The 13,699-nt window shown below is 66.7% G+C and overlaps 1 protein-coding gene across 1 annotated transcript; it reads right to left on the reverse strand.

The window, feature by feature from the left end:
• Positions 1 to 740: 740 nt before the first annotated feature.
• BAZ2A (bromodomain adjacent to zinc finger domain 2A) lies at positions 741 to 13,677 on the reverse strand. Its single transcript, XM_062624456.1, has 19 exons — positions 13,569 to 13,677; positions 13,424 to 13,489; positions 13,135 to 13,326; positions 12,790 to 13,044; positions 11,493 to 11,707; positions 11,340 to 11,414; positions 9,907 to 10,075; positions 9,752 to 9,811; positions 9,525 to 9,660; positions 8,920 to 9,425; positions 7,565 to 7,781; positions 6,685 to 6,840; positions 5,360 to 5,523; positions 4,472 to 4,755; positions 4,257 to 4,389; positions 4,034 to 4,180; positions 2,913 to 3,136; positions 2,688 to 2,831; positions 741 to 986 (listed from the first exon to the last, which is right to left on the reverse strand). The coding sequence occupies exons 1-19, from the start codon at positions 13,599 to 13,601 to the stop codon at positions 818 to 820; spliced, it is 3,345 nt and encodes a 1,114-aa protein (XP_062480440.1). The 5' UTR covers positions 13,602 to 13,677; the 3' UTR covers positions 741 to 817.
• Between the last annotated feature and the right edge of the window lie 22 nt (positions 13,678 to 13,699).

Here is a 13,699-nt window from a genome sequence, read left to right on the forward strand (position 1 = left end):
CGACACACACACAAACCCCCACCGTGGCCCCCGCTGCACCCCCAGAGTACCCGTAATATCCTGGCCACCCCCTGGATTAAGGGGGTCCTGGGGGGCAAAAAGAGGGGAGAGGGGGGGGTGTCCCCACTTTAGGCCCCCCCCTTCCCCAGTGCAACCCCCCCATCCCCATTGCTTGGGGGGGGGGGCAAACACCCGCGTGAGGCTTCAAGTCCAGATTGGGGGGGGGGGGCTGCAGTAGCGTCCCTGAGGGATGGAAAAGGGGGGGGGGGGTCCCCACGCTGGGAATTGGGGGGGGGGGGGGCCGGGGTCTTCCTGAGACGTGGAGGCAGGGAAAGGGGGTGCGGGGCCGCCCCCCCCCCCGCCCTCCCCAGTTTGGTCCCTGGCCTCGGGGGGGGGGGGGGTGTTGGGGTGGGGGGGGCCCCCCCAGTCCCCATAAAGTGTCTGCACGGGTTGGGGGGGGGTTAAGTCCACTTTACTGGCCGTTAATGCATGGAGACGGCGCGGGAGCGCTCGGACACATTCACTACAACTATTGCTATCATTAAATAGTCCCAGCGGGGAGGGGGGGGCAAGGGGGGGGTGTTATTTCGGTTCTTAATTAGAAAATAATAGTTTAAAATAAAGGGGAAAAAAAAAAACCACTTTTTTTTTGTGTTTTTGGCTTATATAGTGTGTGAGTTGGTGCTTGTTGGGGGGGGGGGGGGGAAAGGGGGGGCCCCGCAAGGGATCAGCAGGCAGCGAGATCAGCTCCAGAGGAGTCAGTTCTTATGGGGGGGGGGATGTGGGGTGGGATGGGGGGGTCCCCCCCCCGTGCACGTCACGGGTGAGTCACGTGTTTTCCCTGATAAAGCTCCGCCCACCGGGTCTCGAAGAAGCGGCGCAGGCTCCGCCCCGCCCGCCCCACCGCGGACTCGTCCTCGTTGAAGGTCCGGCAGTTGTCGAAGACGAGCAGAGCATCGGCGGCGAACTGAGCAGAGCTGGAGTAGCTGGGGGGCAACGGGAGCCAATGGGGAGGGGGAATGGGGGAGAGCCAATGGGGGGAATGGGGGAGAGCCAATGGGGAGGGGGAATAGGGGAAAGGCAATGGGGAGAGCCAATGGGGATGGGGGGAATGGGGGAGAGCCAATGGGGAGAGCCAATGGGGAGGAGGAATGGCGGAGAGCCAATGGGGTGGGGGAATGGGGGAGAGCCAGTGGGGAGGGGGAATTGGGGAGAGCCGATGGGGAGAGCCAATGGGGATGGGGGGAATGGGGGAGAGCCAATGGGGATGGGGGGAATGGGGGAGAGCCAATGGGGAGGGGGAATAGGGGAGAGGCAAAGGGGAGAGCCAATGGGGAGGGGGGGAATGGGGGAGAGCCAATGGGGTGGGGGGAATGGCAGAGAGCCAATGGGGATGGGGGGAATGGGGGAGAGCCAGTGGGGATGGGGAAAATGGGGGAGAGCCAATGGGGGGAATGGGGGAGAGCCAGTGGGGAGGGGGAGCAATGGGAGAGAGCCAATGGGGATCGGGATCCCCTTCCCACCACCACCAAGACCCCAATCCCCAATGGGGAGCTCTTTCCCATCCGCAGCGGGACTGGGACCACCTCCAATCAGTGCAGGGCACTGCAGAGGGGAGCCCCCATGCCCACAGGACCCCCAATCCCCAATGGGGACCCCCATATCCCCAGTGTGATCCCCATTCCCAGTGGGTACCCCCTTATCCCCCCTCAGGACCCCAATCCCCAGTGGGGATCCCCCATATCCCCCAGTGTGATCCCCATTCCCAGTGGGTACCCCCTTATCCCCCCTCAGGACCCCAATCCCCAATGGGGACCCCTATATCCCCAGTGTGATCCCCATTCCCAGTGGGTACCCCCTTATCCCCCCTCAGGACCCCAATCCCCAATGGGGACCCCCATATCCCCAGTGTGATCCCCATTCCCAGTGGGTACCCGCTTATCCCTCCCTCAGGACCCCAATCCGCAGTGGGTACCCCCCATCCCCACCACGACCCCAGTAACACCAGTGTGATCCCCATTACAGTGAATCCCCATCCCCAGTGGGTACCCCTTTATCCCCCTCAGGACCCCCAGCCTGACCCCCATCCCCCTCAGCATCCCCATCCCCATCGGGCCCCCCATCCCCCTCAGGACCCCCATCCTGACCCTCATCCCCCTCAGCATCCCCATCCCCATCGGCACCCCCATCCCCATCAGGACCCCCATTCTGACCCCCATCCCCATCGGCACCCCCATCCCATCAGAACTCCCATCCCCATCAGGACCCCCATCCCCATCAGGACCCCCATCCTGACCCCCATCCTGACCCCCATCCCCCTCAGCATCCCCATCCCCATCAGGCCCCCCATCCCCCTCAGGACCCCCAGCCTGACCCCCATCCCCCTCAGGACCCCCATTCCCATCAGCACTCCCATCCCCATCAGGACCCCCATCCTGACCCCCATCCCCATCGGCACCCCCATCCCCTCAGCACCCCCATCCCCCTCGGGCCCCCCATCCCCCTCGGCACCCCCATCCCCCTCAGGACCCCCATCCCCATTGGCACCCCCATCCCTATTGGAACCCCATCCCGTCAGCCCCCCCATCCCCTCAGCACCCCCATCCCCATCAGGACCCCCATCGGGACCCCCATCCCCATCGGCACCCCGCTCAGGACCCCCATCCCCGTCGGGCCCCACCGCTCACCCTCCCCGCAGCAGCCGCGTGCGCATGGTGCCCAAGTCCATGGGGTTCTTGATGATCCTGCGGTAGCCGGGGACCAGGCGGGGGTTGACGGGCTCCAGGAAGGGCCAAGCGTCCTCGTGCGCCTCCATCTCCATCAGGATGATCCTGAGGGAGCAGCGGGCTCAGGGGGGAGCTCCCTGGGCACGGACCCCCCCATTCCCCCCCCTTTTCCTTGGCCCCACTCACTCGCAGCAGGTCAGGTCGCTGGGTTGGCTCCGCAGCGTCACCCCCCTGCGCTTGGCAGGGGACAGCCCCTCACCGGGGCATCGGGGCGCGGGCAGCCCCTCGCGGCGGCGCCGGCGCCGGGGGCTCCCCTCCTCGTCCTCCTCGGCCAGGATCCCCCCGAGGACGCGGCCCCGTTTCCGCTTCTTGCCTCGCCGAGGGGAGATGGGGTCCTGGAACTGCCCTGCCTGCGGGGATGGGAGAGGGTGAGAGCGGAGGGGAGGCGAGGGATGGGATGGAAGGGATGGGATGGGATGGAAGGGACGGAATGGGAGGGGATGGGATGGAAGGGATGGGATGGGAAGGGGATGGGATGGGAAGGGGATGGGATGGGAAGGGGATGGGATGGGAGGGGAGGAAAGGGATGGGATGGGATAGGAGGGAATGGGTTGGAAGGGGATGGAATGGAAAGGATGGAAAGGAAGGGATGGAATGGAAGGGGATGGAAGGGAAGGGGATGGGATGGAATGGAAGGGATGGAAAAGAAGGGGATGGGATGGGATAGAAGGGATAGGATAGAAGGAAATGGAAGGGAAGGGGATGGAAGGGAAGGGGATGGGAGGGGTTGGAATGGAAGGGATGGAAAGGAAGGGATGGAATAGAAGGGGATGGGATGGGATAGAAGGGATAGGATAGAAGGAGATGAAATTGAACGGGATGAAATGGAAGGGGATGGAAGGGAAGGGGATGGAAGGGAAGGGGATGGAATGGAAGGGGATGGAATGGAATTAGTTGGAAAGGGATGGAATGGAAAGGAAGGAAAGGATAGAAAGGAAGGGATGGAATGGAAGGGGATGGGATGGATGGAACGGGATGGAATGGGAGGGGATGGGATGGAAGGGGTGGAATGGCAGGGATGGAAAGGAAGGGATGGAATAGAAGGGGATGGGAGGAGATGGAAGGGATGAGATGGAATGGAAGGGATAGGATAGAAGGGGATGGAATGGAATGCAAGGGGATGGAATAGAAGGGATAGAAGGGGATGGAGTGGAAGGGTACGGAATAGGATGGAATGCAATGGGATGGGATGGGAACGGGAAGTCACCACCGCAGGCGGGCGCACAAGGGGCTGCCCCACGGCGTACCCGCGCGACGCAGACGGAGCAGAACCAGTCTCCCTCGGGCACCTCGCTCATCTTGGGCCGGTGGCAGTAGAGGTGGCAGCCGCGGTCGCAGCCGTCGCACAGCAGCAAGTGCTCGTCGTCGTCGCCGCGCCGGCACACGAGGCAGGTCTGCGGGGAGCGCGGCTCAAGCCCGGCCCCACCACCACCACCCACCCGGGTCCATCCCCAGCGCCCCGCTCCTCACCACTCTGTTGACCGACTTCTCCCAGGCAATGGACTTCTCGAGCTGGTGGATGCAGAGGGAGACCTGGGCCGCGCTGCGGCACCGCTCCAGCGTCTGCCGCCACGTCCGCACGCGCGGCGTGATCTCGTAGGCTCTGCGATGGGAGCAGCGGGGATCAACGGGGACCGATGGGGGGGATCCCTGCGCACCCCGCGGCAGGAGGAGGGGGGGCTCACATCTCGGTGGGGCCCAGGCTCAGCTCCTCGGCGCCGCTCAGCACCGCTTTCTCCACCACGACCTCGTGCAGGGGCCACAGGGGCTCCTTGAGGTAGCGCCGCTCCACGTTCTGCTCCAGCGCCGCCAGGCGCAGCACGGCCAGGTCCAGCGGGTTGGTGCGCTCCCGGCGCAGCGGCAGCCCGTCCCGCCGGCTCCGCACCGTGATGTCCTCCAAGGGCTCCACCTTGTGCTCGCAGTACCGCAGGTCCTCGCGCGTGGAGTCCGGGCTGGGGCACGTCCAGCCCTATGGGATCGCGGAGCGGGGTCAGGATGGGTGCAGGGATGAGGGTGCAGGGATGCGGGTGCTGGGATGCGGGTACCGCGATGCGGGTACAGGGATGCGGGTACAGGGATGCGGGTACCGGGTTGCGGGTACAGGGATGCGGGTACAGGGATGCGGGTACAGGGATGCGGGTACAGGGATGCAGGTACAGGGATGGGGTACCAGGATGCGGGTACACGGATGCGGGTACCGGGATACGGGTACAGGGATGCAAGTACCGCAATGCAGGTACAGGGATGCGGGTACCGCGATACGGGTACCGGGATGTGGGTACCGGGATGCGGGTACAGGGATGCGGGTACAGGGATGCGGGTACCGGGATGCGGGTACCGGGATGCGGGTACAGGGATGCGGGTACAGGGATGCGGGTACCGGGATGCAGGTACAGGGATGCGGGTACCGCGATGTGGGTACCGGGATGTGGGTACAGGGATGCGGGTACCGGGATGCGGGTACCGGGATGTGGGTACCGGGATACGGGTACAGGGATGCGGGTACCGCGATGCGGGTACAGGGATGCGGGCACCGGGATGCGGGCACGGCACCGCGGCGCCCCAGGACCCACCCGGATCTGCAGGTCGGCCATCAGCACGCGCTGCTCCAGCTCCTCCACCCACTGCAGCACAGCCAGGTCGGTCTCGTAGGCTCGGTCCATCACCGACCACCGGGCCAGGGCTTCCTGAGACACGGCGGCTCCGGCCGCCTCGGGGCGCGGGTGGAAGATGGGGTCTGGAGGGGGAGAACGCAGAGAAGGGGATGGGGCCCACAGGAAGGGATGGGGAACGCATAGACGGAGATGGAGGACGCATAGAAGGGGATGGATGCATAGAAGGGGATGGGGGGCGCATATGAGAGGATGGGGCATGCACAGAAGGAGATGGAGGACGCATAGAAGGGGATGGATGCATAGAAGGGGATGGGGGACACATAGAACGGGATGGGGGATGCATATGAGAGGATGGGGAATACATAGAAGGAGATGGGGGCCACATAGAGATGGGGAATGCATTGGAGAGGATAGGGGACGTGTAGAAGGGGATTGGGGAATGCATAGAAGGGGATGGGGGATGCAGAGAAGGGGATGGGGGTCACATAGAAGGGGATGGGGAACTCATAGAAGAGGATGGGGAACATATAGAAGGGGATGGGGGACGCGTAGAAGGGGATTGGGGAATGCGTATAAGGGGATGGGGGTCACACAGGAGGGGATGGGGGTCACAGAGGAGGGGATGGGGGTCACACAGGAGGGGATGGGGGATGCATAGAAGGGGATGTGGGTCACACAGGAGGGGATGTGGGTCACACAGGAGGGGATGGGGTCGCACAGGAGGGGATGGGGGTCGCACAGGAGGGGATGTGGGGCCGGGGAGGGGATGGGGGTCACACAGGAGGGGATGGGGGTCACACAGGAGGGGATGGGGGTCACACAGGAGGGGATGGGGGTCGCACAGGAGGGGATGGGGGTCGCACAGGAGGGGATGGGGGTCACACAGGAGGGGATGTGGGGCCGGGGGGGATGGGGGTCACACAGGAGGGGATGGGGGTCCCACAGGAGGGGATGGGGGTCACAGAGGAGGGGATGGGGGTCGCACAGGAGGGGATGGGGGTCGCACAGGAGGGGATGGGGGTCGCACAGGAGGGGATGGGGTCGCACAGAAGGGGATGGGGGTCACAGAGGAGGGGATGGGGGTCGCACGGGAGGGGATGGGGGTCGCACAGGAAGGGATGTGGGTCGCACAGGAGGGGATGGGGTCGCACGGGAAGGGATGTGGGGCTGGGGGGGGATGGGGTCGCACGGGAAGGGATGTGGGGCCGGGGGGGGATGGGGTCACACGGGAAGGGATGCGGGGCCGGGGGGGACGCGGGGCGCAGGCACCCCCCGGGCAGTACCGGTGCTGGCGCGCAGGCAGACCTCCCGCAGGAACTCCTTGTGCTTGGTGAGGTGCTTGTGCAGCGCCTTCTCCCGGATGCCCCTCGGGTGCAGCGCCCGCGCCACGGCCTCCAGCTCCTCGGGGTGCTGCAGCCACCACCACCCGCTCTGCATCTCTGGGGGGGGCACAGCAGCGCTCAGCACCGCTCAGCATCGCTCAGCACCGCTCAGCATCACTCAGCATCGCTCAGCATCGCTCAGCATCGCTCAGCATCGCTCAGCACCGCTCAGCATCACTCAGCATCGCTCAGCACCGCTCAGCACCGCTCAGCACCGCTCAGCATCGCTCAGCATCGCTCAGCATCACTCAGCATCGCTCAGCACCGCTCAGCATCACTCAGCACCGCTCAGCACCGCTCAGCACCGCTCAGCATCGCTCAGCACCGCTCAGCACCGCTCAGCACCGCTCAGCATCGCTCAGCATCGCTCAGCAGCGCTCAGCATCGCTCAGCATCGCTCAGCACCGCTCAGCATCGCTCAGCATCGCTCAGCACCGCTCAGCATCGCTCAGCATCGCTCAGCATCGCTCAGCATCGCTCAGCATCGCTCAGCATCACTCAGCATCGCTCAGCATCGCTCAGCACCGCTCAGCATCACTCAGCACCGCTCAGCATCACTCAGCATCGCTCAGCATCGCTCAGCATCGCTCAGCATCGCTCAGCATCACTCAGCACCGCTCAGCATCACTCAGCATCGCTCAGCACCGCTCAGCAGCGCTCAGCAGCGCTCAGCATCGCTCAGCATCACTCAGCAGCGCTCAGCAGCGCTCAGCATCACTCAGCACTGCTCAGCACCGCTCAGCATCACTCAGTGCCGCCCCATTGGGAGCCCAGCGCTCACCGGGGGGCACCGGCTGCTCCGTCTGCTGCGACAGCAACTTCTGCTCCATCTGCTTGAAGAACTTGGTCGGGGGCCGCCCCCGGCGCTTGGGCTGCCCCCCCGGGGGGTCCAGGCTGCCCCGGCTCCTGGGGCAGGCGCCGTGGGTCCGGGTGCCGGCGGGGACCGGAGTGGAAGCGAGCAAAGGAGCCGTGGGGTCGTCGGTGGGGAGGCCGTTGAGCTGGTGGGGAGGGAGGGGGTCAGGTGGGGATGGAGGGGGAGAAAAGGGGATGGAGGGGGTCAGGTGGGGATGGAGGGGGTCAGGTGGGGATGAAGGGGGTCAGGTGGGGATGGAGGGGGGCAGGTGGGGATGGGGGGGGCAGGTGGGGATGGGGGGGGGCAGGTGGGGATGGGGGGGGCAGGTGGGGATGGGGGGGGCAGGTGGGGAGGGAGGGGGGCAGGTGGGGATGGAGAAAAGGGGATGGGGGGGCAGGTGGGGATGGAGGGGGGCAGGTGGGGAGGGAGGGGGCAGGTGGGGATGGAAGGGGGCAGAAGGGTATGGATGGGGGGCAGAAGGGGATGGATGGGGGAAAAGGGAATGGAGGGGGGGAATAGGGGATGGAGAGGGGGTAGAAGGGGATGGAGGGGGTCAGGTGGGGATGGGGGGGCAGGTGGGGATGGAGGGGGGCAGGTGGGGATGGAGGGGGAGAAAAGGGGATGGAGGGGGAGAAAAGGGGATGGAGGGGGAGAAAAGGGGATGGAGGGGGGCAGGTGGGGATGGGGGGGGCAGGTGGGGATGGAGGGGGGCAGGTGGGGATGGAGGGGGAGAAAAGGGGATGGAGGGGGAGAAAAGGGGATGGAGGGGGAGAAAAGGGGATGGAGGGGGAGAAAAGGGGATGGAGGGGGAGAAAAGGGGATGGAGGGGGAGAAAAGGGGGGAGGGGGAGAAAAGGGGATGGAGGGGGAAAAGGGGATGGAGGGGGAGAAAAGGGGGGAGGGAAAAGGGGGGAGGGGGAGAAAAAGGGATGGAGGGGGAGAAAAGGGGGGAGGGGGAGAAAAGGGGATGGGGAAAAGGGGATGGGGGAAGGGGGGGGCGGATAGGGGATGGAGGAGGAGAAGAAGGGGATGGAGAGGGTCAGGTGGGGGGCAGATGGGGATGGACAAAAGGGGATGAAGGGGGGCAGAAGGGGATGGAGGGGGCAGAAGGGGATGGAGGGGGGGCAGATGGGGATGAAGGGGGGGCAGAAGGGGATGGAACTGGGGCGGATGGGGGCGGCCCCACTGCTCATCCCCAGAGCCCTGCGGTGTTCCCGGTCTCAGCACCCCAGTGCCCGCCAGGGGGCCCCATCCTGCTCCCCCCCCCCCCCGCCCCACACGCACCTGCCGGGCCGAGCCCTTGGGCTGAGCCCTGGAGGAGGCAGCGAGGGGGGCTCGGTCTTCACCGGGGGTGCGGGTCCGGGCAGGGAACCAGGGCCCCCGCTTGTCCTCCTCCTCCTCCTCCTCCTCCTCCTCCTCCTCGGTGGGGTCCGATGGGGCCTCGGGCACCGGGAGCCCCGGGTCCCCCTTCCCGGGGCTGCTGTCGGGGGTGAGCACGGAGCCCTTGAGCAGGGAGGCCTGGGTCTGGCTGAGCCAGGACAGGAACGCGGATTGACTGAGGTCGTGCTGGCTCTGCCCCACGGCCAGCGGCTCCTCCAGCGCCCCATTGAGCAGGGGCGGCGGGGGCCGGGGCCCGCAGTGCTGGGGCAGCTCCTCCTTGCTCTTGCGGGGCCGGCCCCGGGACCGCGATGCCGGGGGGGGAACCCGGGTGGCTACGGGCACCGGTACCGGCTCCGGCTTCACCGGGGGCATCTTCTCCTCCTCGTCCTCCGGGGGCTCCGGCTCTGCCGCTGCAGGGAGGCGATGGGGCCGTTGGGAGCCATTCCCCTGTGTGTGGGGTGTGTGTGGGGTGTGTGGGGGGGTCCCCTCCATCCCTGCCCCACACTCACCCTCCGCGCCCTCCACGAAGATGCCGCCCAAGTGGGGCAGGACCCAGTAGCGCCGCCGGTACCGGTCCTGCCCCAGCGATGCCGCTCGCAGCGTCTGCGAGGAATGGAGCAGCTTCTTGCGGAAGAACATTTGCCTCTATGGGGAGAGCGCAGCGTGGGGCCGGGCCCCATAGAGCCCCATAGAGCCCCGCGGTGGGGCTGGACCCCCCACCCCATCGCCCGCTCACCTTGGCCAGCTTCTCGATCTGCCGCTCGAGCTCGGGGATGCTGGACCCGGACGTGTCGAGCTGGGGGCAGGATGGGGGCAGTGAGGGAGCAGCGATGGGGATGGAGCCCCCGCCCCACGGCTGCGCCCCACGGCTGCGCCCCACGGGGCACCCACCTCGTCCTCCCTGCGGGAGCGGCGGCCCCGCTTCTCCTCCTCCTCCTCCTCGTCCAGGTCCAGGGCCGGGTCCTCGCTGAGGCGGGAGCTCCGCCGCCGCCGCCCGGTCTCCAGCCCCGGGAGCTCCGACTCGGGCCGCCCGGTCCTCTTGGCCAGGGCCACCTTGAGCCTGCCCCACACAGCACGGGGCTCACTGCCCGCCCCATTGCCTGCCCCACACAGCACGGGGCTCACTGCCCGCCCCACACAGCACGGGGCTCACTGCCCGCCCCACCGCCTGCCCCACACAGCACGGGGCTCACTGCCCGCCCCACTGCCTGCCCCACACAGCACGGGGCTCACTGCCTGCCCCACTGCCCGCCCCATTGCCCGCCCCACACAGCACGGGGCTCACTGCCCGCCCCATTGCCCGCCCCACACAGCACGGGGCTCACTGCCTGCCCCACTGCCCGCCCCACTGCCTGCCCCACACAGCACGGGGCTCACTGCCCGCCCCACTGCCTGCCCCATTGTCTGCCCCACACAGCACGGGGCTCACTGCCCGCCCCACTGCCTGCCCCATTGTCTGCCCCACACAGCACGGGGCTCACTGCCTGCCCCACTGCCTGCCCCACACAGCACGGGGTTCACTGCCTGCCCCATTGCCTGCTCCACAGCCCCATTGCCCATCCCATTGCCTGCCCCACTGCCTGCTCCATTGCCCCATTGCCCACCCCATTGCCCATCCCATTGCCTGCTCCATTGCCTCACTGCCCATCCTGCTGCCTGCCCCACTGCCTGCCCCATTGCCTGCTCCATTGCCCCACTGGGCACCTGGCTCCACCACAGTCATCCCGAGCCCCCCAGCCCTAGGACATGGAGGGGAAGGAGCAGAGGCCACAAGCAGGACCCCTGTGTCAATGGGGCACATGCAGCAGTACCCACTGCATCAATGGGGCACGCACAGCAGGACCTGCTCCATCAATGGGGCACAATCAGCAGGACCCACTGCATCAATGGGGCACTCGCAGCAGGATGCCGTTTGTCAATGGGGCACAAGCAGCAGGCCTCAATCCATCAAAGGGGCACACACAGCAGGACGTGCTCTATCAATGGAGCACACACAGCAGGCCCCACTCCATCAATGGGGCACACACACCAGGACCCACTGCATCAATGGGGCACATACAGCAGGACCTGCTCCATCAATGGGGCACACACAGCAGGACCTGCTCCATCAATGGGGCACACACAGCAGGACCTGCTCCATCAATGGAGCACACACAGCAGGCCCCATGGCATCCATGGGGCACACACAGCAGGACCTGCTCCATCAATGGAGCACACACAGCAGGACCCACGGCATCCATGGGGCACATACAGCAGGATGTGCTCCATCCACTGGGCATAGGCAGCTGCCCCACGGCACCCATGGGGCACCGCGCAGCACCCACCTGCGCAGCCGCCCCTCGATGATCCACTTGTTCTTCCTGTAGCCGGCCATGCTCTCCAGGCTCTTGTCGATCTCACTGCAGGGGGAGACGGCGATGGGGCCACGGGGCCGGGGCCATGGGGCCGGGGCTCAGCTCTGCCCCATTGACACCCACCTGATGATGAGGGCGCTGCCGTTGAGCTCGTCCACCAGGAAGGCCAGGATGGAGGCTTGGGTGGCCGGGGGCAGCGCCTGGAAGGGTTTGGTCCTGAGCCCCCCGCAGAGCTCCTCGCCCGCCCCGCGCGCCGTCAGGAAGCAGCGCAGGACCTCAGACACGGTCTCGCGGCTCAGGCTGATCTCGGCCACCTTCTCCCCCAGGATCTTCAGGGACTGGGAGCAGCAAAGGGAGGGCTCAGGCCCCGTCCCAGCACCCCAAGGGACGGGAATGGGGCGAGGGAGCAGGGGTTGGAAACGGGGTCAGGATTAGGGCCGGGATTGGGGTCAGGGCTGGGACATGGGGCTGGGGCCAAGAAAGGGATTAGGGGCAGGATCGGGGTCAGGAATGGGGCAGGGAATGGGGCACGGATTAGGGCTGGGGCTGGAATGCGAGCAGGAAGTGGGGCTGGGGCAGGACTTGTAGCCGGGATCAGGGCCGGGACTAAGGCAGGAAATGGGGACCGGGTTCAGGATGGGGCAGGGAATGGCGCTGGGATGGGACCACGTCTGCCCTCACCTGGCAGTAAAGGAGCAGGGATGGGATCAGGGCAGGGGTGGGATGGGGATGGGATGGGATCAGGACCACATCTCCCCTCACCTGGCAGTACTGGGGCAGGGATGGGATGGGATGGGATGGGATGGGGATGGGATGGGATGGGATGAGGGCAGGGATGGGAAGAGATGGGGCCCACATCTCCCTCACCTGGCAGTAGTGGGGCAGGGATGGGATGGGATGGGAAGAGGGCAGGGATGGGATGGGGATGGGGCAGGGATGGGATGGGGATGGGATGGGATGGGGCAGGGATGAAATGGGGATGGGATGGGGATGGGATGGAGCCCCCATCTCCCCACCTGGCAGTAGTGGGGCAGGGATGGGATGGGGATGGAGATGGGGCAGGGATGGGATGGGGCGGGGATGGGATGGGGATGGGGCAGGGATGGGGCCCCCATCTCCCCACCTGGCAGTAGTGGGGCAGGGATGGGATGGGGCAGGGATGGGATGGGGCAGGGATGGGATGGGGATGTTATGGGACGGGGATGGGGTCCCCATCTCCCCACCTGGCAGTAGTGGGGCAGGGATGGGATGGGGATGGGACGGGGATGGGGCAGGGATGGGGATGGGATGGGATGGGGCAGGGATGGGATGGGGATGGGACGGGGATGGGGCCCCCATCTCCCCACCTGGCAGTAGTGGGGCAGGGATGGGGATGGGATGGGGCAGGGATGGGGCAGGGATGGGGCCCCCATCTCCCCACCTGGCAGTAGTGGGGCAGGCCGGGGTCGCCGAGCGCGGCGCGCAGCAGCCTCACGAGCAGGTCCTGCAGCCGGCCCGCGCTGTCGCCCAGCCCCAGCAGCCCCTCCTGCAGCGCGCTCAGGCTCGGCACGTCCCGGCCGGGCTCCAGCCCCAGCACGCGCCCGTAGCTCTGCAGGAACTCCACCACCGCCAGGCACCGCGAGAAGGCAGCGCCCGGCAGCACCAGCCCCGGGATGCGCGACAGCGCCGGCAGCGGCTGCGGGACGGACACCGGTGCTTGGCGTCAGCGGCACCGGGGCAGCGCGACGGCAGCACCGGTGACCCCCCCCGGCCCCATCGCAGGTACCTGGTGGTCCCCCAGGCACATGTCCTCCGTCGGCTTCTTCATCTCCTCCAGGAGCTGCTGCTGCCGCCGCCGCTGCTCCAGGCGCCGCTGCGCCGCCAGCCCCTTGTCCGCCCTGCGAGCGCCTTTGCCCTTCCTCTCCTTGGCTCGGGCTTTGTCTTTGCCCTTCTCCGCTTTGCCCTTCTTCTCCTTGGCCTAAAGGAGGAGTTGGGGGGGGGGCGGAGAGGAGGGGATGCACGGGGATGCACCCACCCCTTCCGTCTCCCTGCCCCACACATCCCCATGCGCTCACCTTGCTCTTCTTCTTGGCCTCCTTCGCCCTGGGGGCTTTGGCTTCTTGCTTCTGCTTGTTCTTCGCCTGGAAGGGACCGAGCCCACGCTCAAGGACCCAACGGGACCCCCAGCACCCCCCCCCATCCCGCGTCCCCTCCTCGCACCTTCCTCCTCATCTTCTTCTTGATCTTGCTCATCTTGAGCTTGTCCTCGTCGCTCAGCACCTCTATGGGGGCAGAGAGGGATGGAGCCGCGGGACCCACGGCCGGGGTCCCCCCCCCCAGCCCCACGGCGG

Source organism: Pezoporus occidentalis, unplaced genomic scaffold, assembly GCF_034315485.1.
Source record: "Pezoporus occidentalis ecotype Australia unplaced genomic scaffold, CSIRO_AGI_Poc_V1 ctg2676, whole genome shotgun sequence".
In the NCBI taxonomy this organism is placed as follows: Eukaryota; Metazoa; Chordata; class Aves; order Psittaciformes; family Psittacidae; genus Pezoporus; species Pezoporus occidentalis.